The sequence below is a fragment of the Heloderma suspectum genome, chromosome 3 (genome assembly GCF_057233095.1).
Source record: "Heloderma suspectum isolate Gila_16-S chromosome 3, 16-S_ref, whole genome shotgun sequence".
In the NCBI taxonomy this organism is placed as follows: domain Eukaryota; kingdom Metazoa; phylum Chordata; class Lepidosauria; order Squamata; family Helodermatidae; genus Heloderma; species Heloderma suspectum.
In genome coordinates, this window is record NC_139460.1 from 145,502,607 (window position 1) to 145,527,760 (window position 25,154).

General features: G+C 47.8%; 1 protein-coding gene across 1 annotated transcript; it reads left to right on the plus strand.

The window, feature by feature from the left end:
- The first annotated feature begins 6,546 nt into the window (after positions 1–6,546).
- On the plus strand, positions 6,547–13,086 carry LOC146350317 (uncharacterized). The gene is made up of 3 exons (XM_084845536.1): positions 6,547–6,580; positions 8,276–8,443; positions 12,103–13,086. The coding sequence occupies exons 1-3, from the start codon at positions 6,547–6,549 to the stop codon at positions 12,705–12,707; spliced, it is 807 nt and encodes a 268-aa protein (XP_084701662.1). The 3' UTR covers positions 12,708–13,086.
- Positions 13,087–25,154: the final 12,068 nt, after the last annotated feature.

Consider the following 25,154-nt stretch of genomic DNA (forward strand, 5'->3'; position numbering starts at 1 on the left):
TTTCCATAATACAAAACATATTGGGGGGAGGAGAGACTAATCCCCAGAAACAGCCCATTGAGAACTGAGCATGGAACAGAGCACCCTGAAAGAAGGCATGGCTGGATATCTGCACAGGAGCATTCCAGCCTCTCTGGCTCTCCGTCCCATTCTCTCTCTTTCCTCCCTTCCTTCTGGTTGTCCTCCTGCTTCTTCTCTCCTCTCTCACCTCTCTGTCTTGTTTGCAGACTGCTTGGTTTCAGAGTAGGTCATGCACCACCACCGCTGACAATACCGGCATGGCGGCGGCTTTAAGAAAAGTTTGGCCTGAGCTTAGGTGGGAAGCTTTGACATTTGCAAAGGAGGTCATCTAGTCGCTTCAGTTCATGCATGAAATGTGATGTTTGGCTTTGTCATACCAATCAGAATTGCATAAAATCTGAGGCCTCAAGTCAGGCAGAATATGTTGTTGTTGTTGGTATTATTTAATAGATTTATATATACTGCTGAACGTATTTAAAAATATCTCTAAGTGCTTTACAAGGAAATCCCAAGTACATCAAAATACATTATAATATACATTAAAATACATAAACATTGTTGAAACATTTATATAAAATATTAATGTTGTTGTTGTTTATTTGGTCAGTCATGTCCGACTCTTCGTGACTTCATGGACCAGCCCACGCCAGAGCTTCCTGTCAGCCATCGCCACCCCCAGCAATTAAAACTAATACAACACCATAATTACAAACAAACAGACTGGGCAGCAGCACATTCATTCAAGGAAAGCCTAAGTAAAGAAATGGGTCTTTAATTGGTGCCCAAAGGATGATACACTTGGAGGCTCCCAAATACCAGGGAGGTGATGGTGACTGTGGACTGGGAACCAGGTAAATTATATCACCTTATCTTAGAATAAGCCCTCCTCTTGCCCCCTTCTTTCTCCCTCTTCTCTACATGCACCCTCAACATTTTCTCTTTTCCTTCCCTCTTTAGGGACCCTATTTACCTAATCCTCACTTCTTCAACCTCTCACCCCAGCAAGCCCTAGGGAACTGCAAGCTTGACAGTCAGTACATGTCTGCTGCCTAGTTTTAAGCTCAGGAGCAAGCCTCCATGGGAACCCATCTAATTTCCCCACAATTTACATCCTTGTTGCAAGCTTAAATTGTTTATGAATCCATACATGTGCATTGCAATTGTTCTACCATGTTTGCTTCCCCAGAGTAATAACTGTACAATTTTTTTATTAATGCTCCTTTGACCTTAATAAATATTTCCCATGGTTTGAAGAAGCTTGCGTGTCTGTGGATTGTTTTGGATTTTCCTCTTTACCAAGATCCTTAATGATGCACCTCTTGAAGATGTGCATAAGTTCGCACACGTGTCTAGATGAGCACATTCGGTAACAGCCTACAGCCCCACTCTCCTCTTCTCTCTCTTCTCTGTCTCTTTGGTATTCAGTAGCCACACCTTCCCACCCCTGTCTGATCCCACTTGCACCCTGTCAAGGCAGTCAGAATGGCCTAGAGATGAGCAACTGCCATTAGATTTACAAGATCAGGCACCACAGCAGCTTAGGAGGAGGAGGCAAGCCTTAGAAACTCCCTAGACATACTTTAATTAGTTTTTGCCTTTCAACCATTATTAAATTGGGTCCAACATATGGCTATTGGCTACACACCATTCTTTAATAAGGAGGGAGTCAGATGGAAAAGGCCTGGGTAATTTGTCTTTACAAAAAATGTTTCTGATGTTATTCATGGTGAAATCCACGATTATTTTAAGCATAGCCCTACTTGTGGGGTTTGGATCCAAACCTTGAGATGAACTTCAAGATACAAGAAATTAGTCTAGCCTCCAACCACAAAAAGTATAAGGAGACTCAATAACTGCTCATGTTCCCCAGAATGAAATACCTGACTGTGTGCATTTGTAAAAGACTCACAAGAAAAATCACTCGGGAAGGTTGCACCTGGTAAATAAATTCATAGCTCCAGAGTCTTCAAAAGTAGTTGTGTGGTGGTGAATGCACTGTTGAATAACTGCAAAGTTGAAGTTGAGGTTTTTCCCCTAATTACACTACTGGGAGATGGAGGGAGCAATCCTATGGCCGCTAGTCCGCAGCTAGAAGGCCATAGGATATGTCAGTTTCCAGAAAGTGACCTTGGAGTCTGCGCTCCGAGCTCAGTTCCCAGACAACCGACCTTCCCCCCCTCCCGTGCTGCCATGCAGGCAGCTCAGAACGGCCCCATGCTCTGCTCTTGAAAGAGGAGCGTGGAGCAGCGAAAACAGGGCATTCCAGGGCAGGAGAGGTGGAAATGCCGGTACGACACATCCTATGTGTCGTCCAGCAGCCACTTCCTCCACTCTGCCTTCCTGTGGCTAGACAGCCAAAATTGGCTGGGTAGCCGCAAATACAGGACAGCTGAAGCACGGAGAGGATGATTCCCTCTGTGCTTCTCCTGTCCTGCTCTGGATAGGCAGTCACTTCCGAGGTCAGAGGCGGCTGCCTATCCCCATAGGATTGTGCCCTTAAAGGCTTACTGAACAATCAGATCAAGACAATGGGTTTCATATAAGCATTCAGTAAATAACAGGCAGAGTTCTTTGGTTATTATTTTTGACAGGGTTTTATTTTTGGTCAAGCTGAACTCTAGTAAAGGCAGTGTTTTGTCTGTGGGTGATTGAAACTGGTACTTGAAGCTGAATTAGATAAGACAGGGAACTCTACTGATCAGATTAACAGTATGAGGAATTCACTGAAAACTGATATGAAGAGCATACAACTTGTTGATATATTTGACCGAGGGTGGTTGGAACTGTGACTTAATTTGAAGCTGAATCAATAGGTCAGTGAAATCTACTAATCAAAGATACTCTCTGAGGCCTTCATTAAAAGCTCGTATGGAGAACATACAAGTTGCTGATATATGGAGTATACAACACAACTGAGGTCACACATTCTTCTTGAATAGGCATAAAAATTATTCTTGCATGGATTATTTTAATTTATAAAGAGTGTTTTGCCATAACTGAAATATGGGCTTCATAGTATGGTCACATAATGCTTAGGTGCATTCTGACATTTATTGAGAACATCCAAGGTAGTATTCAGGCCTGGTCTACGAAAGAGATTACTGGTACTTTTAAGAAACCCAAGGAAGTATTCAAGACATTTAAAGCCAGCGTGGTGTAGTGGCAAGAGTGTTGGACTAGGAGCTGGGAGAGCCGGGTTCTAGTCCTCACTCAGCCATGGAAGCTCACTGGGTGACTTTGGGCCAGTCACAGACTCTCAGCCCAACCCACCTCACAGGGTTGTTGTTGTGAGGATAAAATGGAGAGGAGGAGGATCATGTAAGCCACCTTGGGTTCCTTGCAAGAGGAAAAAAGGCGGGGTATAAATGCAATAAATAAAATAAATAAATAAAATATTACCCCTGTAACAATTCACATGGGCTGGGATCCTTTTAAGGCTTTTAGTGGAGTTATTTTAATAGAAAGAACTGTAATAAAAAGAGAGAAAGGAACAGGGAAAAGCTATTTTAGAAGAAATTTTACATTTCAAACCCAACATAAATGTACTAATTCCAAAGATGTATACAGGAAATTACTTGAACCTGAACATTAACTGGAGCGGTGGGAAACCCAGGTGGCTCAGCAAGCATTATCTTACCTTAAATGTGCATATTATGAAAGAAGTAGCAAAACTTGATCACCTGTTGGCATGCAGACTACAGACATGCAAAGCCTAAAATAATCTATCAAAGATCATTGCAGAGGATTGAGAGATTTGGTCCATTAGTCCTGAAATAGAAAACATCCAAGCTGTATGGAACATTTTAAAATGGGGAAATAGCACCAGAGATCGCTGCAGGAAACATTAATAAAATAATTTTACTTAGACTGGTTAATGAACAAAGAAAAAGTTTGGAGCTGAAAATAACCAGGGCTGAGCTTAAATTTCAGCCCAGGATTTCTTTTCACCAGGTGGCTTTGGTGTGGTTGTGATTCTCTTGAAGACTGGGGAGGAGGGATTTGAAGGGGGCAGAATACAGGCTGGGGATACTTAGTACACTTACAGTTCATATGAGGTGGTCTGAGGGCCTAAAAAAATTTAAAAATAATCTTTTGTAATGTTTCGTAAAGTTAAGATCTCTCACCAAGTGGCTAGGTAGCCCAACTGCTAGTGCACACTTTGAAAATGGAGCTAGAATGCAGCTGGGAATGATGTTAAGTGATGAGTTAGCATAATTTGCAAAGGAACTGTATGGGAAAAAATGGCTGCCCCTGTGGGGGAAACCATCCCCTACCCCACCCGCATACAGTGCCCCAGGGAATGAAATTTAAACTGCAGTTCTTGGTAGTTTCAATGTATCAAAATTGAAAATATGTATTTTGAGACAAAATACATTTAGAATATGCATCTATTAAGAGAAAATAAGTCAAAGAAATGAATATTTAAGTACATACATCTATGCACTTTTCCATGAGGGTGTAAAATAAATTTCATTTTCATATGAATGTGTAAATGGGACTTCGGAGTGAACACATGCAAAAATGGCAGTGTCACCTGATCCTGACCCCGAACCCTCAGGGGTAAACCTTGCCAACACTTACTGTTCTAAGAAATGGGGAAGTGACAGCATGAACGGAAGCAGAAATCATCAGCCGCTTGCCTGACTACAATCCTGTGCTACAGAAGGAAGGGCACACCAGGCAGTGCATGGTGGTTGGGACAAGAGCTGGGAAGGAGGACAGAGTGAAGCAGCTGGTTGACGAGAGATGCCAGTATAAAGCTCCCCTTTCCATGCAAGACGGGGTGGGAGACCAGGAACTGAAAGGCAAGGCCCTGGGCAGGGAGGAGGATGGCTGAGCTTCTCAGCCATCATCCTCCCTACAGCCATCTCATACCACCATGGCAGGCAGTTCTCTAGAGCACCAGGGCTTCCATCTAGGTGATCCTCCTGCCAGGTCCATCAAGCTTGAAGATGGTGCCAGATATACAAGGTAACATCAAGACAGCAGTCTAAGGTAAGCTCTCAGAATGGAAGGCTCATCCAAGGGCATCTTGGCTGCCAGTTCCACTTGAACATTCCTCTGTTCTTTCTTTAAAGTGAAGTAACTAGTTTATGTTGACATTTTGCTGTCCACAGTGAAGGAACTAGGGCTATCTTATTTGGTTGTGTTGTTTTGTTCTACTGTGTTTAATTTAAGTATAGTCATTAGGCTAATACCTAACCACGCAGTAATATCAAGGTATCGCTTCTTCACCATCCTCAAAGAGTCAGAAGAGGGATTGAGGTTTCTGAGACACGTGTTAAAAAAGTAAAAATTCTGATACACAGGCAGCAGACTGACTTGCCCATCCATATAAAAAAATATCAAGAGAAGCCATCAGAAAATGGCTTTGCTGCCAATATTATGATTCATTGGCTGGAGTTTTAGTTCAGCTATTTAATACTATTCTTTCTAACGACCCCATACCTGACCCATGGAAGGATGCTAAAACCCGTGTAATCCCAAACCTGGTAAGGACATTACTTTAAGAGGATCCCATTATCCCATTTCCCTTCTTAATCAGGATTATAAAAACCTTCAACAGATTTATTGGACTTTATGCAAAAGAGGATCAGTCAGGTTTTATTCCTTCCTACCAAATAGCTGACAATGTGCAAAGATCTCTCAATTTAGTTCATTACTCTAAACATTTTAAAAGCCTCTGGCAAGCCTTTCCCTAGATGCCGAGAAGACTGTCAATCGCCTGGAGGGAACTTTTCTTCTTGAAAATTTTAAAGTTATGCAGTGGAGACCATGTTCCTTCTGGGCAATCAAAGCCATGTATAAAAATTCTAAAGCACATAACAAGATAAATCATTTTAGATCTGAGGATTTTTTCCATTCAAAGGGGAATTGGACAAGACTTTCTCTTCCTCTTCGCTCTGTCTACACAGCCATTTGCAGAAACTCTCTAGCAAAAAGTCAAAGACAGAGGGGCTAAAGTTCCAACTCAAAGAACAAATTATCTTCTTCGTTAATGATATACTTCTTCACCTTTCATCACCTGAATCCTCTTCACAAAGTAGTGCGAATTGAAATATGTAACTCTATCACTAGGTTTCTGAGTTTAAAGTTAAATAAAACTAGCCCTGAATTCTAATAATATTTTATCATTCTTTTGTCAGGTGACAGAGAGAGCCAGTGTGGTGTAGTGCTTCATGTGTTGAACTGGGACTCTGGAAATCCAGGTTCTAGTCACCACTCATCCATGAAGCTCACTGGGTGGACTTTGGGCCAGTCACTGACTCCCAATTTAACTACCCCACAGGGTTGTTGCGAGTATAAAATGGAGAGGAGGAGGATCATGTATGCTGCCCTGGGTTCCTTACAAGAGGGAAAAAAGGTTGGATAGAAATAGAATAATAAATGTAATAATAATATTAGAAAACTGATTATACTTCAGCCAAAATGGGATTATCTAGGAGTAACAATTAAAGTATATATCGTCATTTTAAAAAAAATTCATATTATGTATATGATTAAAATTTAAAGTGGTCTAGATCGATGAAACAGAGTGAATCTCATCTACAGGAGCAAAGTTAGAACACTCACAAATGCCCTACCCGGTGCCTGCTTGTCTGGCAGAAAGGGGGGGGCATTGCAGGTGGGTGGGGTGATAAGACGTATGGGCCTCTGATTGGTGCACCCCAGTCGCACCACCAGTCAGGGAGGAGCAGGCCGAGTTGTCTTAAACTCGACCCCCCTCCCTATCTCTGCTCTTTGGCGCGACGCAGCTATTGAGAACTAAAGACTCGCCTGGCTTTGACGAGGGATTCTCGCCTGCTGGAGACCGGCTTCGTCGTAGTCTTTCCAGCCACCTGGACTCAGCGTGCTTCTGCGCGCCAAAGCTTCTCTTCACGCGCGGCTATCGAGTTGCCGACACTCGCGGCAGGTCTCGTGCGCTCCGGCGCCGCTCCCTCTGGGACGGCGCCTGCTGGCCGTCAGGAGAGCCAACGTTACTGGTGATATCGTTTCCACCCCCCCTTCCCTCCCTCCCTGCCGGCTCCTTTCCTCGAGCGCCCACCGCAGCCCCGGTTTGGCCGGAGGCGCAGCAGCTGCGCTCGAGCACGTGATCCCTCTTCTTCATGTGCCTGGGTGAGGCGCCTTACTCCTTCCCGGGGGTCTGGGTGGGGCGGCGCGCGCCCGCCTGCCTGCCCCCTCGGCCTTTGTTCACCCCCCCAATCACCTGAGTCACCCGCCCGCCCCCTCGTTCCTTTGCCTGCCTGCCTGCCCGCCCGCTCGATCGCCCGCCCCATCGTTCCTTTGCCTGCCCGCCCGTCCGCCCGCCCGCTCGCTCGCTCGCTCACCTGCCCACACGGTCTCTCAATCGCCCACCCCTTTTTTGTTGGCCGGCTGGCTGGCCGGCTCCTGGCCTGTCTGCCGGCCGGCGTATTGGTCTGCCGGGCTCGCCTTCCGCTGGCCTCCGCTGGCCGTGGCCTTTCGCTTACCTCACTGGGCCTCGGGGGCTGGTGGCGGCGAGGTGCGGCAGCAGCACGCGTTAAGCGCGGCTCCTGCGTTTGCCAGCTCCGGCTGTCCCGGCAGCTGGGTGCCTGCCTCCCCCCCCCAGCTCGACAGTTTAGGCTGCCTGGTGGGGAGGGGAGTCTGGCGGCAGGGCCAGGGACTAGGTGTTTCCCCCCCAGTGCCTTGCTATTCTCTTGTTGGCATCTCTCCCCCCCAATAAATAAATAAATAAATTTAATTACTTAAACTATTGAAGCAGCCGTGGCTGCCTCTTTGGCACCTCCTGAGCTAGGGCACCCTCAGCTGAGGGTGCCTGGGCTCAAGCGCGTTTCCTTCAAAAAAACAAAACAAAAAACAAACAACTTTGCTGCACCTCTTAAGCTTTAATCTCTCGATCTGGAATGCGTATCCGCTGATTGTGAAGATTGTGTGATAGCTGCCTGTTGCCCGGCGTGCCCACTTGCTTACTTCAGTCGGTAGCAGCTAAGCTTAACTTACCTTTTGCATCATGCCTCCTAAGAAGGGCCAAGGTGGTAAGATAGGTAAAGGGAGGGCCCCCTCCCCCTCCCCAAAAGACTGCTGCCAAGGCCTGATTCTGAGTCTGATGAGGACTCAGACCCAGTATTGTCAGCAATTCTTTCTCGTTTGGAAGCTGCTGAGCGGTCCTCGGGGATACCTCTCTCTCCCCCAGCCAGGCCCCAAAAACCCTCAGCGGTCCAACCTTAGCAAACGCGGCAGCAAACCCAACACTCGTTGCTTCTTTCTATTTCAGCTCGTCTAGACGCTATTGAGGCATCCACCTCCTCTTCCTCGGCTCTTCCAGAAGGCTCACCGCCTTCAGTGGAGCTCCTCCCTTCTGTGGCCTCATCTTCCCTGGGCGCACAAGCAGCAACGTCGGTTTTTCCAGCTAGGGATCAGAACACACCTACGATTGATACAGGTGAGACTGCTTTGGCACCTCAATTCGCATGGCCGGGCATGGGACAAATCACCCCATGGGGTTGGTTGCCGTGGTTTACTCTTCAGGGTGGCCTAGTTCCCCCTCTCTCACTTCCTTCAGTTACTTCAGCCTCCCCAGTTAGTACTCCCCAGCCCGTTGCCTCGGCCTCAACTCTCAGCTCAACTGCTCCGGTGGCTAGCCCACCTAATTCAGTGGGGCCTGGCACTTCGTTCCCCTTAGCAGGAGATGCCACCACGCCGGCTCCGCCACTGCTCCAGCCTCATCCAATTAACGTCGCCTCCGCCAGTGTTTGGCAGGGGCCCGCCGGTTCTTTTCAGAACCCCCTTCTTCCCTATCTCCTCCTCTCCTAGCCCCACAGTTGTCCGCGATTGACACATGCGCCAACCTGAGTAGAGGATCTATGCCCACTGGTGCTACTTCCTCCCCTATTGGTTTTCACTTAACCATTGCCACCAGAGAAAAAATTCTGCGGGGTGAATTTACTGACGTCTTTGCCCAGCTCTTTCGTGAGCCTGAACCCAGTGATAAAGATAGGTCCCGAGACCGAGATCCTGAGCGGAGCAAAGCCCGCAAAGTGCCTCGCACATGGGCGAACTGGATGCCAGGTTTTTTAATTTATGCTGGCATCCTCCAACAGAGATTCCCTGAGAGGGCTTGGGTTCTCACCAAATACCTTGACATAATATACAGGGCTTACACAGAATATGAAGGGAGTGCATAGCTGGCCTACGATGAAGCCTTTCGTAGGAGGGCTGCCATTGATCCCTCCATGCGCTGGGATCTGAAGGACCAGGACCTTTGGCTCCAATTCATGACCCCTTCTAGGCCAGGCTTTGGCGACAGGTCCGACAGCGGCCACATCCTGGCCAAGCTGTCGCCCGCAATAGCCATTAGGCCTATTGCGGGTCCAGGGGTTCAACACTGCTGGCTGTGCTGGGAGTTCAGCTCCAAAGGTTCCTGCTCCTGAAACCCATGCCGCTTCTGGCACGAGTGCTCTCTTTGTGGCGGTCAACACTCCTACTCCTCCTGCCCGAGAGCCAGAGGTTGGAGAGGTTCCCCAAGGGATGGCCGTGGTGGCAGAAAACATGGCGGTGGGCACCCTCCCCCTCACAAAGGGCCCCAGCCCAGTTAAGATTCTTCCGCTCCTTCAACTTCTAAGGCGTTACCCAAATCGTTGGGCAGCGATCTACTTGGAACGCAGCTTTACACTGGGTTTCAGGATCCCCTTTATGGGTCTGCGAAAGCCGTATTTGACCGGTAACCACCGGTCTGTTCTTAGCATGCGGCGCTTAGTGCAAGACAAAATTAACAAAGAAGTTCAGTCAGGTCGGGTCATCGGCCCCTTTCCCTTGCCCCTGCTACCCAACCTGCGGATTTCCCCTTTGGGAATTATCCCCAAGAAATCGTCCGGTGAGTTCAGGTTAATTCATGACCTCTCTTTCCCCAAAGGTCAGTCTGTTAACGATGAAATCCCAGATTCCCTATGCTCCGTGTGTTACACTTCCTTCGACACTGCGGTAGCCATGATAAGAGCCCTGGACCGCGGGGCATTGATGGGCAAATGTGATATCAAATCCACTTTTCACATTTTGCCTATCAATCCTCTGGACTTTGATTTGCTGGGATTTTCCTTCCAGGACAAATTTTACATCGACCGCGCCCTCCCTATGGGATGCTCCATTTCTTGTGCCATGTTTGAAACATTTAGTACCTTTCTGGAATGGGCCATACGGGATAAGACGGGCTGCGGCGATGTGGTTCATTATTTGGATGACTTCTTGTTTGCTGGACCCGGGGACGGCAGTCAATGCTCTGACCTGATTAAGGCATTCATATCCCTGTCCTCAGATTTAGGTGTCCCTTTGGCACATGAGAAGACAGAGGGCCCAGCTGTTACTTTGACGTTCTTAGGGATCGAGCTCGATACCCTCACACAGTGTTCTCGTCTCCCTCTTGATAAATTGCTGGTACTTAGGAATAAGATCCAATCCATCTTGCACCTTCATAAAGTCTCCCTTAGAGCCCTCCAAGAGATTGTTGGCCATTTGAACTTCGCTTGTAGGGTAGTGGCCCCCGGCCGCGCATTCCTGCGACGGCTCAGCTGGGCAATGCGGGGTCTTCGACTACCGCATCATCGCACCAGAGTCACCTCTGCTATGCGCATGGACCTGCGAGTATGGCTTAAAATTTTGAGAGACTTTAACGGCATCTACTTTTGGAGGCGCGAGTTACTTCTACAAGCTGACATGCAGATCCATTCGGATGCGGCTGGCACCTTTGGCTTTGGGCTAATTTGGCGAAACCGGTGGTGCCAGGGCCAGTGGCCAGAGAGCTGGGCTGCCGGCAGTATCTGTCGTGACCTCATCTTCCTGGAATTCTTCCCCATTTACGTGGCTGTACATATTTGGGCAGAATTGATGGCCAACTCTGTCGCTCTCTTTTGGTGTGACAATTTGGCGGTAGTGCATGTCATTAATACTTTATCCTCCAGAAACCAAAGGGTTATGGAGTTAGTTAGAGCATTTACCCTCCAATGCCTACGCCACAACATATGGTTCCGTGCTCGCCACGTGCCGGGTCTGAGGAACCCTATAGCCAATGCTTTGTCACGAAACCAGATCGACCGGTTCCGTGCGTTGGCTCTGTGGGCACGTCCGCTGCCAGACCCCATGCCAGACGAACTGTGGGAGATTGGCGCTCTCAAGTCGAACACGCTATCCTGAATTCTATTGCCCCCAGCACTAGAGCTGCCCACGAGAAAGCAGGTAGGGAGTTTAGCGCCTTCAGGTGTGGACTGCAGTTGCAGGATGTGTGGCCCTTACCTGTGGACCACTTGTTACAATTCTGTGTACATCTGCATAATAAGGGACTATCTGCTAGGACTATTTCGGGGAAGCTCACCTCTTTGGCCTTCTGGGCCAAAGTGCGAGGGGTGGAGGACTCCACCTCAGATTTCCAAATCAGGAAGGCTGTGCAAGGCTGAGCATGGATGTCTCCCGCCCCACCAGACTCCAGACATCCTTTGTCGCCAGTTATTCTTGTAGAGCTTCGGGCATTGTGGCCCTCCATTTGCTCTTCTCCATACGAAGCCTCCCTCTTTCACGCTGCAGCCTTAACAGCCTTTTTTGGGGCCCTTAGGATTTCAGAACTGGTCTGGGCATCCAAATCTGACACCACCGGGAGGGCCTTGAGGTATTCCGATATCCTGATCCATTCTAACCTGATTCACCTCCATATTCGATGTTCAAAAACCGATCAGTCAGGCAAGGGAACATTGGTGACCCTTAACCAGGCCCAGGCTGACGAGTTATGCCCTGTCAGGGCCTTGAAGGCTTTCTTTGAGCATCGCGGGGCAAAGGAGGGTCCCCTATTTTGCCATGCTGACGGTTCACCACTGACAAAGTTCCACTTTTGGGCAGTCACCAAGTTAGTCTTGACCACACTGGGTCTGGGGCATTATCGTTTTGGGACTCACTCATTCCGTATTGGGGCAGCCTCTACGGCAGCTGCCGTAGGCTTTTCTTCCAAGCAAGTGAAGGCAGTAGGGAGATGGCGCTCCAGGGCCTTCTGCTCTTAAATTCGCAAGTTGCCTGATGCTTCATGATGATTCTCTTCACCTTCCCCAATGTTTTATTTAGATGGGATTCGACCAACGCCAGTACAGGTGCTCATCTGTGGGCACAGTATGGTTTTTTGGGCTGCCCGCAGAGCTTCTACGTCGGCCTTCGGATCCCGGCTGCAGTTTCCCCAACAGGTGGCAATACAATGGCTCGGCCAACGGGGTATGCGTTGGGACAGTCTTCTTCCCACACTCTTTCAACGAGGTTTGGTCAGTTTCCCTCCACAGGTCCTGATGCTGCACCTAGGAGGGAACGACCTGGGCTACAAGCCTGGAAAGGTCTTGACTGAGCAGGCATTGGCTGATCTGCGGACGATCCGACATCGTTGGCCAGGGGTGACCATATTATGGTCCTCAATGCTCCCGAGAATCATGTGGAGGGCGCAGAGCAATGCGGCCATGGAACGGGCCCGGCACAAGGTGAACAGAGAATTGGCACGTGGGTTGTCTGAGCATGGTGACGGTTATATCAACCACCAAGGAATCCATTGGACTAGGAGGGAGCTTTACAGGCAGGACGGAGTCCACCTGTCAGACACAGGCAACGACTTATTTTTGGCCGATCTGCAAAGGGGCCTGCGGGAAATTCTTCTGCGCAGGTGGGGGGAGTTTCACAAGCAATAGGCTTGTGACTCCTGTGGCGGCTAGGACGGGCAAAACAGGAAAGGGAGTAGGGATGGTGTGCACGCAGAGGCACCTTATGGTGACAGGTGACGTCTGAGGCCCCCCGAACGGGTTGTGCGGCTCGGCGGGGGGATAAGGGTTGCCTGGGAGACCAACCCTACTCACTCACCCAGGTGTTTTGCGGCACCGGGTTGGGGGTGACACCGGAAGGTCTACCTCCCCCAGAAGGGGCAGTGCGGAGGGATGGCGAGATCACCGCCACCCCTCAGGCTGGGTGTGTTTTCGCCCTAGAAGTGTCAGCTAGACGCTGACACAGTTAGATTCCCGTCCTAGTTACCCCTTTGCAAATATTTCAATAAATGTGGCCCAATTTTCAATCCAAGCTTGTTGTCTGCGTCTTCTTTGACCCATCTCCGCTCGCAATCATACTTCTGCTTTTTCAAACCCTCCCACTATTATTCACCTAACTGCACAATCATATACATATGCAGGAAGAAGGCCCATTGAAGTCAGTGAGGCTTACTTGTGTGTAGACATGTAGAAGATGGCACTATAATTTGTTTAACTCATATGACATATACTCAGATATATTACTGAGTCATGCTCCAATCATTTTTAGAAGCAACAACAACAACGAACATAAATGCACCTTTGTCCATTTTTGGTAGTTTTGTCATCAGATCTAGAGATTTGGGGTATGTTATATATTCTGAGATGTCCCAAAACCCCTTTGTGTCCTTGTTTTTATGAAACCATTTTGGTAGACTGGAAATCAATCCCTCAGTCAGAATTCCGGATGGATCAGTCCATTTTCAGTTGTGTCAGTTCTGCATGTCTTTAATCACAAGTCTGTTCCATCCCATTTTCTGCTATTATTTAAAAAAAAAAAACCTGCAAGAAAATTCACTTCTACATTGTATGCATTAAACCCTATGAAATGCAAAAAGAGAATGTATTCTCAAAGGTGCCAAAGGGAAATGTCTTTATTTGAGCACAAACATTTTAGAGACAAAGGCTCCTTGGTCAGGGGCAATCTACAGAAAATAACAATTGTACAATGGCCTCAGTGAAGAACTTTGCATAAAAGTTTCAGTGAATAAAACATTGTAAATGCTATAAGAGAACAAAAACATGATGTAAAAATAGTAGAAGTACAAACATAAGGACAAGAAGGAGCAACATAAATAATATTGTGAACTACTGTTGCAAACCTAGATTAAAAACATCATTTAAAAAATGGCAAACATTATTACAAAAAGTCAGAACAAAAATATCACTGTAAGCTAAAGCTACTAGTATAAACCTAAATGTATTTTTTAAAAAAACCTTGCAAAATCCAAATTCTGAAAACAAGCTAAGCTGGATTTACAAAGGTGGTGATGATCCTTCATACACTATCAAGTCAGCTGTGTGAAAGAATGTTGTCAATGAGCTTCAGGTGACACTTAGGGTACAATCCTGTGGGGATAGGCTGCTGCCTCCGAACTTGGAGATGACCACCTATCCAATGCTGGGCAAGAGAAGCACAGAGGCAATCATTCCCTCCATGCTTCTCCTGCCCTATATTTGTGGTAGACAGCCAATTTCAGCTACCTAGCCATGGGAAGGTGGAGCAGGGGAGGAGACTGCTGGATGACACATAGGATGTGTCATACCGGCATTTCTGCCTTCCCTGCCCCAGAACGTCTCCCCCGCAAACACCCCATTTTGGCCACTCTGCAATCCTCTTCTGTTCCCGCTGCCTTCGAGGCAGCATGGAAGGGTGGAAGGTCAGTTCTCTGGGAACCGAACTCGGAGCGCAGGCTTTGAGGTCGGTTCCCAGAAACCCACATATCCTATGGCCATCTAGCCGCTGACTAGCAGCCATGGGATTTCTCCCTTAAACAACGTATGTTAACAAGAGAGAGAAAGCTGTATATTGTTAAGAAGTGAATTCACCACTTTCCATTTAACCCTAAAATGTAGATTTTGTATACATTTTCCCTAAAATACACATTTTTATATGGATATTTGGAGCCAAGAACTGCATCACAGCATTTGGAGAAGAGTGCAGTCCACAGAATAACTGTGTTCTGCATATTATTAATTAATTCAAAACATTTCTATATCCTGTCTCATCACAAGGAATTCACAGTGGTGTATAGTATAAGTAACTAATTACTTCAAAAAGTGTTACAATAAGTACAAAACTAGAAGTCCAACAGGTGTAATAATCCTAATAAAAAAGCAGTAAAGTAAAATTAAATTACACAGGCAAACTGAGAGTTGTACAAATTAAAATGCCTGGGTAAAATATATCTGAACCTTATAGTCTGGGTAGCGCAAATTAGGTCAATTACTTAAAAATATGGCCTAACAAAATTCTCTAGGACCCCTACTCAGCATGTTAATTGTTTCTTCCTGCTGCTGAATCCGAAACTGTAGCAGAACAGGACATCTGTCAACTGACCAGGCACATCATAATTAATGAAGAAAGTCACAGTTGCATTTATTTACTTATTTAATGCACTTATTTACTTATTTAATGCATTCATATACCACCTTTCTGGGCAAAGAGGCCCCTCAAGGGAGCTTGAAAACAAACAAACAATTACAAAAATAAAATGGCAGTAATATAAAAACAAAACATACAAACAAAATAGCAGCATCCATTAAAATTCTTCAGCTACAGATGAGCAGTCAACCTTTCAGTAGCAGTTTCAGATAAAAGCAGATTCAAACAAGCAGGCCTTAAGGTCCTGTTTAAAAGGAGTGAATGAGGGAGCCAGACACACTTCCTAAGGAAGTTTCGCAATGATGGAGCCCCCATAGAGAAGTCCCTGTCTCTTGTGCTCGCCAACCTAAAGCTATTTAGGATACAGTCCTATGCATGTTTGGACAGAAAAAAAGTCCTACAACTCCCAACATTCCCCTGCCAGTCATAGTGGGGGGGGGGAATGCTGGGAGTTGTAGGTCTTTTTTTCTGTCTAACCAACCATGCATAGGATTGTGCACTTAGGGCTTTACAAGTTAAAAGAAAGCACACACTGGGTACTTTGAATTGAGCTGGAAATGTACTGGCAAGCAGTGTAACCGGTACAGAATCGGTGTTATATATTTCAGTGTCTTAAACCCTACAACCAACTGGGCAGCTGCATTCTTCACCAGCTAGAGATTCTGAACAGCTCAGCCTAGAACACATTACAGTCATCCAATGTAGATGTAAGCAGAGTTAGGGGTGTACAAAACCCCGCTTACCTGGCTCCGCCGGGTTCCGCTGGGGGGGGAGGCGCTCCGTCCCTCCCCCCGGAATCCTCCCCCCGGAATCCTGGCTGGCCGACTCCGCTCTGCGGGGATTCTGCGGAGCTGCCGGCCGGCTCTACCAGCAGCCGGACATCCGGCCACTGGCTAGCAGGGACGCAAATGGCGGCAGCCATAGCCGCCGCCATTTGCATCCCTGAATTTAGCTGTGATAGGCTATGTAAAGACTTATGTAGCCTATCATGTCTGGGTTAAAAAAAAAACAAAAAACACGCGTACGCAAATGGCGGTGGCTATGGCTAGACTAAGACAAAGACAAGAAAGGGGAACACAAATAGCGTAGCAGACGCTATTTGCGTTCCCCTTTATTTTCACCGTCTTACTCTACGTAAATATTTACATAGACTAAGATGGCAAAAATAACTGGGAACGCAAATAGTGTCCGCTACGCTATTTGTGTTCCCCCTTATTTTCGCCATCTTAGTCTATGTAAATATTTACGTAGACTAAGATGGCCAAAAATAAGGAACGCAAATGGCGGCGGCCATAGCCGCTGCCATTTGCGTACGCGTTTTTTTTTTTTAACCCAGGCATGATAGGCTATGTAAGTCTTTACATAGCCTATCATGAATGGGGGGGGGGAAGAAGACTGCAAATGGTGGTGGCGGTGGCAGCCGGTCGGAAGACCAGCCGCCACCACCGCAGCCACCGCTGGAGCTGCCACCATCCGGAACATCCGCCCCAGGTAAATCTCGTCTCGGCGGGATCCGCGGGGGGGGGGGCGGGGGGGCAGGCCATTCCACCATGGAGTTCAGGGGGCTAAATGCACTGGCATTCGGCCTCACCGAGATCCGTGGCAGAATTCTCTGACATCCCTAACCAGAGTATGCATAACTGGCAAGGATTACCCTTTCTGGGTAAGGGAACAATTGGTGAATCAGCCAAAGGTGATAAAAGTCCCTCCTGGCCACAAATGCCACCTGTGCCTCCAAAGACAGGTCCAGGTAAACCAAGAAGCTGTGTACCTGGTCCTTCAGGGGGATCTCAATCCCATCCTAGACTGGATGCACAGCTCCATCCAGATCAGCAGGTTTGCCTTCCCACATCTTATCTGGATTAAGTTCCAGGTTTTTTGGGCTCATCCATTCCAAAACCACCTCCCAACATGTGTTTAAGACTTCCACAGCCTCCTTGAGATTTAAAGATGGAAATGAGAAGTAGAGCTGCATGCCATCTACATAATAGCAGCACTTTAGCCCACAATTCTGGATGACTTCCCCTAGTGGCTTCATGCAGATGTTAAAAGGCAAGGGGGTGGGGCAAGATGGAGTCCTGAGGCACCCCAAAAGCCAATGACCATGGAACAGATCAGGAGTCCCCCAGCACCACCTTCTAGGTCTGACCCTCCAAAAAGGACTGAACCACTGTAACACCATGCCCCCTCCAGCTAGCCCTAGTTCAGCTTAGTGACCCAGATGGATACTAAGGCATTGGTACCTGAGTCACTGAGAGGTGAAAGAGAACTAAGAGGGTTGCATTCGCCCCTGGCTATCCCCCACTTAAGTTATCCATCAGAGAGACCAAGGCTGTTTCTGTCCCTAAACCAGGTTGGAAACCAAATCGGAATGGATCCAGATAATCAGCATCCTCCACCACTACCTGGAGTTGAAAGATCACCTCTCCCAGTATCTTACTAAAAATGGAACTCGAGACACTGTACTATAATTATCCCAAATCAGAGGATCAAATTTTGGTAAAAACATTGCTTTTTTTCCTTTTTTTTTTTTTTAAGAGCAGCTGGAATTGCACCTAGGGATGTCAGAGAATTCTGCCATGGACTGAAATGGGATCGAATTCCCTTCAGTCTGTGCCACGGAATCCTCTGCGGAACGGCACCATGAGGTCCTGCGGAGCCAGCCGTCATGCGGCTTTTTTTTGGTCATCCACTCAGAGTCGCGAAATTTTCGTAAATAAAAACTCAAGGTAGGATATTTCAATAATAAATACATAAGTTTTTTTTTAAAAAAGAATTATGCTCACTGCCTTGTTTGTGGATGTTCTTTTTTCAATTGAAATCTTCCGTCTCTGTTTACTTTCAGCCAAAACACTTCCTCCTCCCTGGGGCTTCCCAAAACTAGGGATGGCAGAGAATTCTGCCATGGATTCCAGTGAGGCCGGATTCTGTAGAATCCGCCCCCCCCCGGAATCCGTGGCGGAATGGCCTCCTGCCCCAGCCCCCCCGCGGAATCCCAGGACGGCATTCACCTGGGGTGGCTCCGGCGGTGCAGCGGCGGATTCGGTGGGGGCGGGTGTGGTGGCGGGGGCGGGGGTGGTGGCGGCAGGTGCAGCAGGGGCAGTGGAGGTGGCGGTGGCAGGGTGGCACCATTTGCGGTCGCTATTTTTCGCCATTCTAGCCTACATAAATACTCACTGGAATCCATGGCAGAATTCTCTGCCATCCCTAGTTTTGGGAAGCCCCGAGGAGGAGGAAGTGTTTTGGCTGGAAGTAATTACTGCATGTCTCAGGGCAGGGAAAAAAATACGTAAATATCTACGAAAAATAGCCTTTCTTACGGAAGTTATGCAGAATTACAGCTGTCGGTATGGATTTATCTTTGTAATTTTCGGAGCAGAAAAAAAAGAGGAGAATTCCGGGGGCTTGCGAACGATGGTACGGAGAACTGGCCACAAACTGCGGAAGTCAAGCGGCACGGAAGGTACACAATTCGTACGTCCCTAATTGCACCCTCCCTCAGGGAAGCATTAACTATGGTAAACCCAGATTTGGTAGATTTCAATAACTAGGTTTGACAAGGATCCAGATAACAGGTGGTGGTTCTCCATCTTCCAGGAAGCTCGTCTATGTCATCAGGCTGCACAAACTGAAACGTATCTAAAAGAACATGACTTGGTGGCACCCTAGCTGGATCCAGCGCTGGCATCCAAACTGCAATGCAGTTTTATCTGTAAAATGTAATGGAAATTGGTCACAGTGGGCCTTCAAGAATTTCCACATCTGGCTGCATAACATCAGGCCCGGTCCGATGTATCTTGCCACCGCTGCTGGCTGCCTGCCTGCTCAGCTGGCTGCTCGCTCGGCCAGCATGCCTCCCCAGCCAGCTAGCCACTCACTCGCTTGCTCCTGCCTGCCCAGCTGCTCCAGCCTTGTGCCCGAGCTACAGGGCTCCCACAAGAGGTTGGCCAACCTCTCACAATAGTTCAGCTGACCTCTTGTGGGAGCCATGCAGTGGGGGGCACAAGGCAGGAGCAGCTGCCCAGAGTAAGAAGTGGTGGCATACCTAGCAGGTTGCTTTAGAGAGCCCTGCCAGCCACTCCCTTGATGCGGCAAATGCCACGGCAGGAAAGTATTTATTTTATTTATTTATTTATTAAATTTATTAATCACCCATCTGGCTGGTCATGCAGCCACTCTGGGTGATGTACAACACACCATAAAACAATTTAAAACAATAAAATTCTACCATAAATGTTTTTTTAAAATACCCTAACCCACCCCAAATGCCTGCCTGAACAACCACGTTTTTAATGCACGACAGAAGCTCATTAAAGAGGGGGCATGGCGGAATTCCCTAGGAAGGGAGTTCCACAGAGTGGGGGCCACCACAGAAAAGGCCCTCTCCCTCGTCCCCACCAGTCTAGCTGTCCTGGCTGATGGGACAGAGAGAAGGACATCCGAGGCTGATCTTGTTAAGCGGCCTGTCTGGTGCTGCTGGAGGCGCTCCTTAAGATAGGCTGGGCCAGAACCATATAGGGTTTTAAAGGTCAAAACCAACACCTTGAATTTGGCCTGGAAAACAACTGGTAACCAGTGCAACTCCTTCAGCACTGGAGTGATGTGATCTCGCCGGCAGCTGCCTTTAATCAGGCGAGCCGCCGCGTTCTGTACCAGCTGCAGCTTCCGAACCGTCTTCAAGGGTAACCCCACGTAGAGCACATTACAGTAGTCTAAACGAGAGGAGACCAGGGCATGTACTACCGATGGGAGCAGATGGTCAGAAGGAAGGGGCGCAGCCGCCGTATCAGATGGAGTTGATACAGCACTGTCCGGCTCACAGCTGACACCTGAGCCTCCATGGACAGCTGGGAGTCCAAAATGACCCCCAGGCTGCGGACCTGGTCTTTCAAGGGTAGCCGTACCCCATTCAACACCAGGTCAACATCCCCCAGCCTCCTCTTGTCTCCCACCAAAAGTACCTCGGTCTTGTCAGGGTTCAGCTTCAGCTTATTCCTCCCCATCCAGCCACTCACCGTCTCCAGACATTTGGACAGGGATTCTACGGCCAACCTTGGTGAAGATTTGAATGAGAGGTAGAGCTGCGTGTCATCCACATATTGATGACACCACACCCCAAACCTCCTGATGATAGCCCCCAGCAGCTTCACATAGATGTTAAATAGCATCGGGGAGAGGATGGAACCCTGTGGCACCCCACAAGTGAGTGGCCACGGGTCCGAAACCTCCTCTCCCAGTGCTACCCTCTGGTACCTGCCGGAGAGGAAGGACCGGAACCACTGCAATACAGTGTCTCCAATAGCTAGCAGGGCTCTCTACAACATCTCCTGGAGGTGGCAGGGAAGGAGTGGCCGGCCCTCCTGGCAGGGGCAAGGGGGGAGAGAGTAGGGATGGCGGAGAATTTCTCCCCGAAACTTCGGGGGGCCGAGCGCCAACGTGTTCGGCCCCCCAAACATTTTTCGGAGAGAAATTCTCCGCACCCCCCTGCCCCCTGCACCCCCCCCGGGATGGGACTTACCTTTGCCGAATGTCCCTCCCGGCGGCGGGTCCGGCCGGCGGTTCGGCGGGTGTTCGTGCGGGGCGGGAGCGGCAGCCGGTCTTTTGACCAGCTGCCGCCGCCGCCATTCCAATAAAAGAAAAAAAAATGCCCCCGTGATAGGCTACGTGACGATTAACGTAGCCTATCATGGCTAGATCTGCAAAGTCAGCCGTGATAGGCTACGTTAATCGTCACGTAGCCTATCACGGGTGACTTAAAAAAAAAAAGCACATACGGATAATGACGGCCCCCATAGGGAGCCGCCATTCCCGTTCCTTATTTGGTCGCTGTAGTCTACGTAAATCTTTTTAAATCTACGTAAATGCTGGGCAGCCTTCCACAAGAAAAACCCACCGCGTACGCAAATGGCGGCTATGACGGCCACCATTTGCATTCTATTTTTTCCGCTGTTTTAGCCTATGTAAATATTTACGTAAGCTATTACAGCGAAAAAAAGGGGAACGCAAATAGCGTAGTGGGAGCCATTTGTGTTCCTTTCCCCCCCGGCCGTTTTAGCCTACGTAAATATTTACATAAGCTATTACGGTGAAAAAAAAAGGAATGCAAATAGTGCCCACTACGCTATTTGTGTTCCCCTTTTTTCACCGTAATAGCTTACGTAAATATTTACGTAGGCTAAAATGGTGAAAAAAGATAAATGCAAATGGCGGCTGCCGTAGCTGCCACCATTTGGGTACACGGTTTTTTGTTTTTGCTTGCCGTGATAGGCTACATAAGTATTTATGTAGCCTATCATGGCAAAGGCAGCTACGCAAATGGCGTGGTGGCCGCCATTTGAGTCTGCAGCAGCTGGCCGAGAGACCAGCTACTGCTGCCACCGCCACCACCAGAGCCGCCGCCGGAGCCGCCGCCGGAACATCCACCCCAGGTAAGCTTTCGTCCCAGGGGGGATTCCGCGGGGGGCGGGGGGGTAGGCCATTCCGCCATGGGTTTCGGGGGGCTGAATGCCAGTGCATTCGGCCTCACTGAAATCCGTGGCGGAATTCTCTGCCATCCCTAGCTATTTCTGGCTGCCCCACTGAAGCATCATTATCCCCTGAACCAGAACCCAAGCCCCGATCCCCAGATCTAATGTATGCCCTGTCCTGTGCATAGGGCCAGATATCATTTGAGATAGGCTCATGGTTGTCATAATGGCCATGAAAGCCTGAGCCTCTCCAGACAAAGTGGATCATTCAGTCCAGGAATAATGAAGCCTCCTATGTCCAATGACAGTTTGGGAGACTTTTCTTCGGAAACATTTTGAACACTGGCTTTTAATGTATTTCATTTCTGAAACCGAAAGAGACATTGTTTTGAGACAAGTGAAGTATCCTTCCTTTTGCTTTTTATTATGTCCCAGGGTTACATACTTCACTCCCCCCCAACCCCTAGTATTTTGTTAATTTAAGTTGCCATTTTTTTCTTTGATTGATGAACTTTACTGATACGTTTTCTTTCTATTACAGTCTGCTTATATTGCTGTTTATATACACTTTTTAAAAGGACGATTCTATCCTCTATTTCAGCAGAGCCAAAAGTGGCTAACAATAAAGTTAAAAATCAAAAATATAATGATCAATTAAGACAACTGCCATTTTTTAAAAAAAGTTTAAAAAATAAAAAGTTGTGCCTGCATGCATTCATACTTTTCATACCATCCTGTGATCATAGCACAGTTTGAAAAAAAAAATCTTTACAAGTGGAATCTATTAAAGAAAAGCATCATGGTTATGATTTTTCCATTTTATTTCTCTTCATTCTTTAATGAGCTATTAAAAATCCTGGTAGCAAATACTAACTCCTCCTTGCTGTTTTTAGGATGTTTCCCACAGCTAAATATTTATGAAGTGAATAGCTGAACATCAGAGTTTAGTAGAGAGTACATGAAATTGCAATGTTTTACTACAACTGGAGAGATTCTGTTTTGTATTATAAAATAATTATGTTTAAGTTTCCAAAACAGCTTTCATCTTCATGGAAATCTGACTAAGCAAGTTGCTGATATTAGATCATAAAAACATTTAATTATTTCATTCACACTTTAAGACACAAACTGCATCCAAGTGCTTATTCCAAGCAAGTGGGTGGATATAAATATCCAGTTTGTATAACAAATCCAGCATTGAGTTTGTGATGGCGTGGAAAGGACAGAAGGAAAGGCCATGAAAAGATAAGAATGTTCATGCTTGTAGCAGGATACTAATACCTAATGGACAGGCAAACAAGGTAGCTACCACACCAGCATGCCTTTCAGTTGTTGTTGTTCAGTCGTTCAGTTGTGTCTGACTCTTCGTGACTCCATGGACCATAGCACGCCAGGCCTTCCTGTCCTGCGCTCTCTCCCGGAGCGTGCTCAAGTCCATATTCATTGCATCATTGATGCTATCTAGCCATCTCATCCTCTGCCGTCCCCTTCTCCTTTTGCCTTCAGTCTTTCCCAGCATCAGGGTCTTTTCCAGAGAGTTTTCTCTTCACGTTAGGTGGCCAAAATATTTGAGCTTCAGCTTCAATATCTGTCCTTCCAATGAGCACTCAGGGTTGATTTCCTTTAGGACTGACTGATTTGACCTCCTTGCAGTCCAGGGGACTCGTAAGAGTCTTCTCCAGCACCACAGTTCGAAAGCATCAATTCTTCGGCGCTCAGCCTTCCTTATAGTCCAGCTCTCACAGCCATACGTTACTATTGGGAAAAACATAGCTTTGATTAGACGGACCTTTATGGGCAAGGTGATGTCTCTGCTTCTGGCTATGCTGTCTAGGTTTGCCATAGCTTTCCTCCCAAGGAGCAAGCGTCTTTTAATTCATGGCTACAGTCACCGTCTGTGGTGATCTTGGAGCCCAAGAAAATAACATCTGTCACTGCTTCCATTTCTTCCCCTTCTATATGCCAGGAAGTGATGGGGCCAGATGCCATGATCTTCGTTTTTTTAATGTTGAGTTTCAAACCAGCTTTTACACTCTCCTCTTTCACCCTCAACAAGAGGCTCTTTAGATCATCTTTGCCTTCTGCCATTAGGGTGGTATCATCTGTGTATCTGAGGTTGTTGATAATTCTCCTGGCAATCTTAATTCCGACCTGTGATTCATCCAACCCAGCGTTTCTCATAATGTACTTTGCATATAAGTTAAATAAGCAGGGTGACAATATGCAGCCTTGTCGTACTCCTTTCCCAATTTTGAACCAATCGGTTGTTCCATGTCTAGTTCTTACTGTTGCTTCTTGACCCTCGTACAGGTTTCTCAGGAGACAGGTAAGGTGGTCTGGTACCCCCATCTCTTTCAGAATTTTGCCTTTCAGTAGGAAGATGTAAAGTAGCTGCAGCCTGAAAATGTCTGATGCGGGCAACCTGCAACTCACCACTGAAGACCCTCTTGTCTCAAGAGTCCTAAGCTTTGGGTTGCTATTTGCAATTGGAAAAAAAGTAGGGATGGCAGAGAATTTCTCCCCGAAACTTCGGGGGGCCGAGTGCCAATGTATTTGGCCCCCTGAAGTAGTTTCGGGGAGAAATTCTCCACCCCCCCTGCCCCCCGCACCCCCCCCAGGATGGGACTTACCTTTGCCGAATGTCCCTCCCGGCGGTGGGTCCGGCCGGCGGTTCGGAGGGTGTTTGTGCGGGGTGGGAGCGGCAGCCGGTCTTTCGACCGGCTGCCGCCGCCGCCATTGCAATAAAAGAAGAAAAAAAAAACACGCCCCCATGATAGGCTATGTGACAAGTAACGTAGCCTATCATGGCTAGATCTGCAAAGTCAGCTGTGATAGGCTACGTAAATCGTCACGTTGCCTATCACGGGTGACTTTTTTTTAAAAAAAAGCGTGTACGGATAATGGCGGCCCCCATAGGTAGCCGCCATTCCCATTCCTTATTTGGTCGCTGTAGTCTACGTAAATCTTTACGTAGACTACGGCGAAAATAAGGGCAACGCTGCGTTGCCCTTATTTTCGCCGTAGTCTATGTAAATCTTTACATAGACTACAGCGACCAAATAAGGAACGGGAATGGCGGCTCCATATGGGGGCCGCCATTATCCGTACGCGCTTTTTTTTTTTTAAAGTCTTAAATCTTTTTAAAGTTTTAAATCTTTACGTAGCCTATGTCGAAAATAAGGGCAACACAAATAGCGTCGAAAGACCGGCTGCTGCCTCTGCCCCTGCCGTAGACCTGCCGAACCGCCGCCAGGACCCGCCTCCGGGAGGGACATTCGGGAAAGGTAAGTCCCATCCTGAGGGGGTGCGGGGGGCGGGGGGGTGGAGAATTTCTCCCTGAAACTACTTCGGGGGGCCGAATATGTTGGCACTCGGCCCCCCGAAGTTTCGGGGAGAAATTCTCCCCCATCCCTAGCTGCGAATGGGCATGGCCGGCTGCGGAGCGGATCCAGCTGGGCAGGATTCTGAGGGGAGGACTGGATTGCC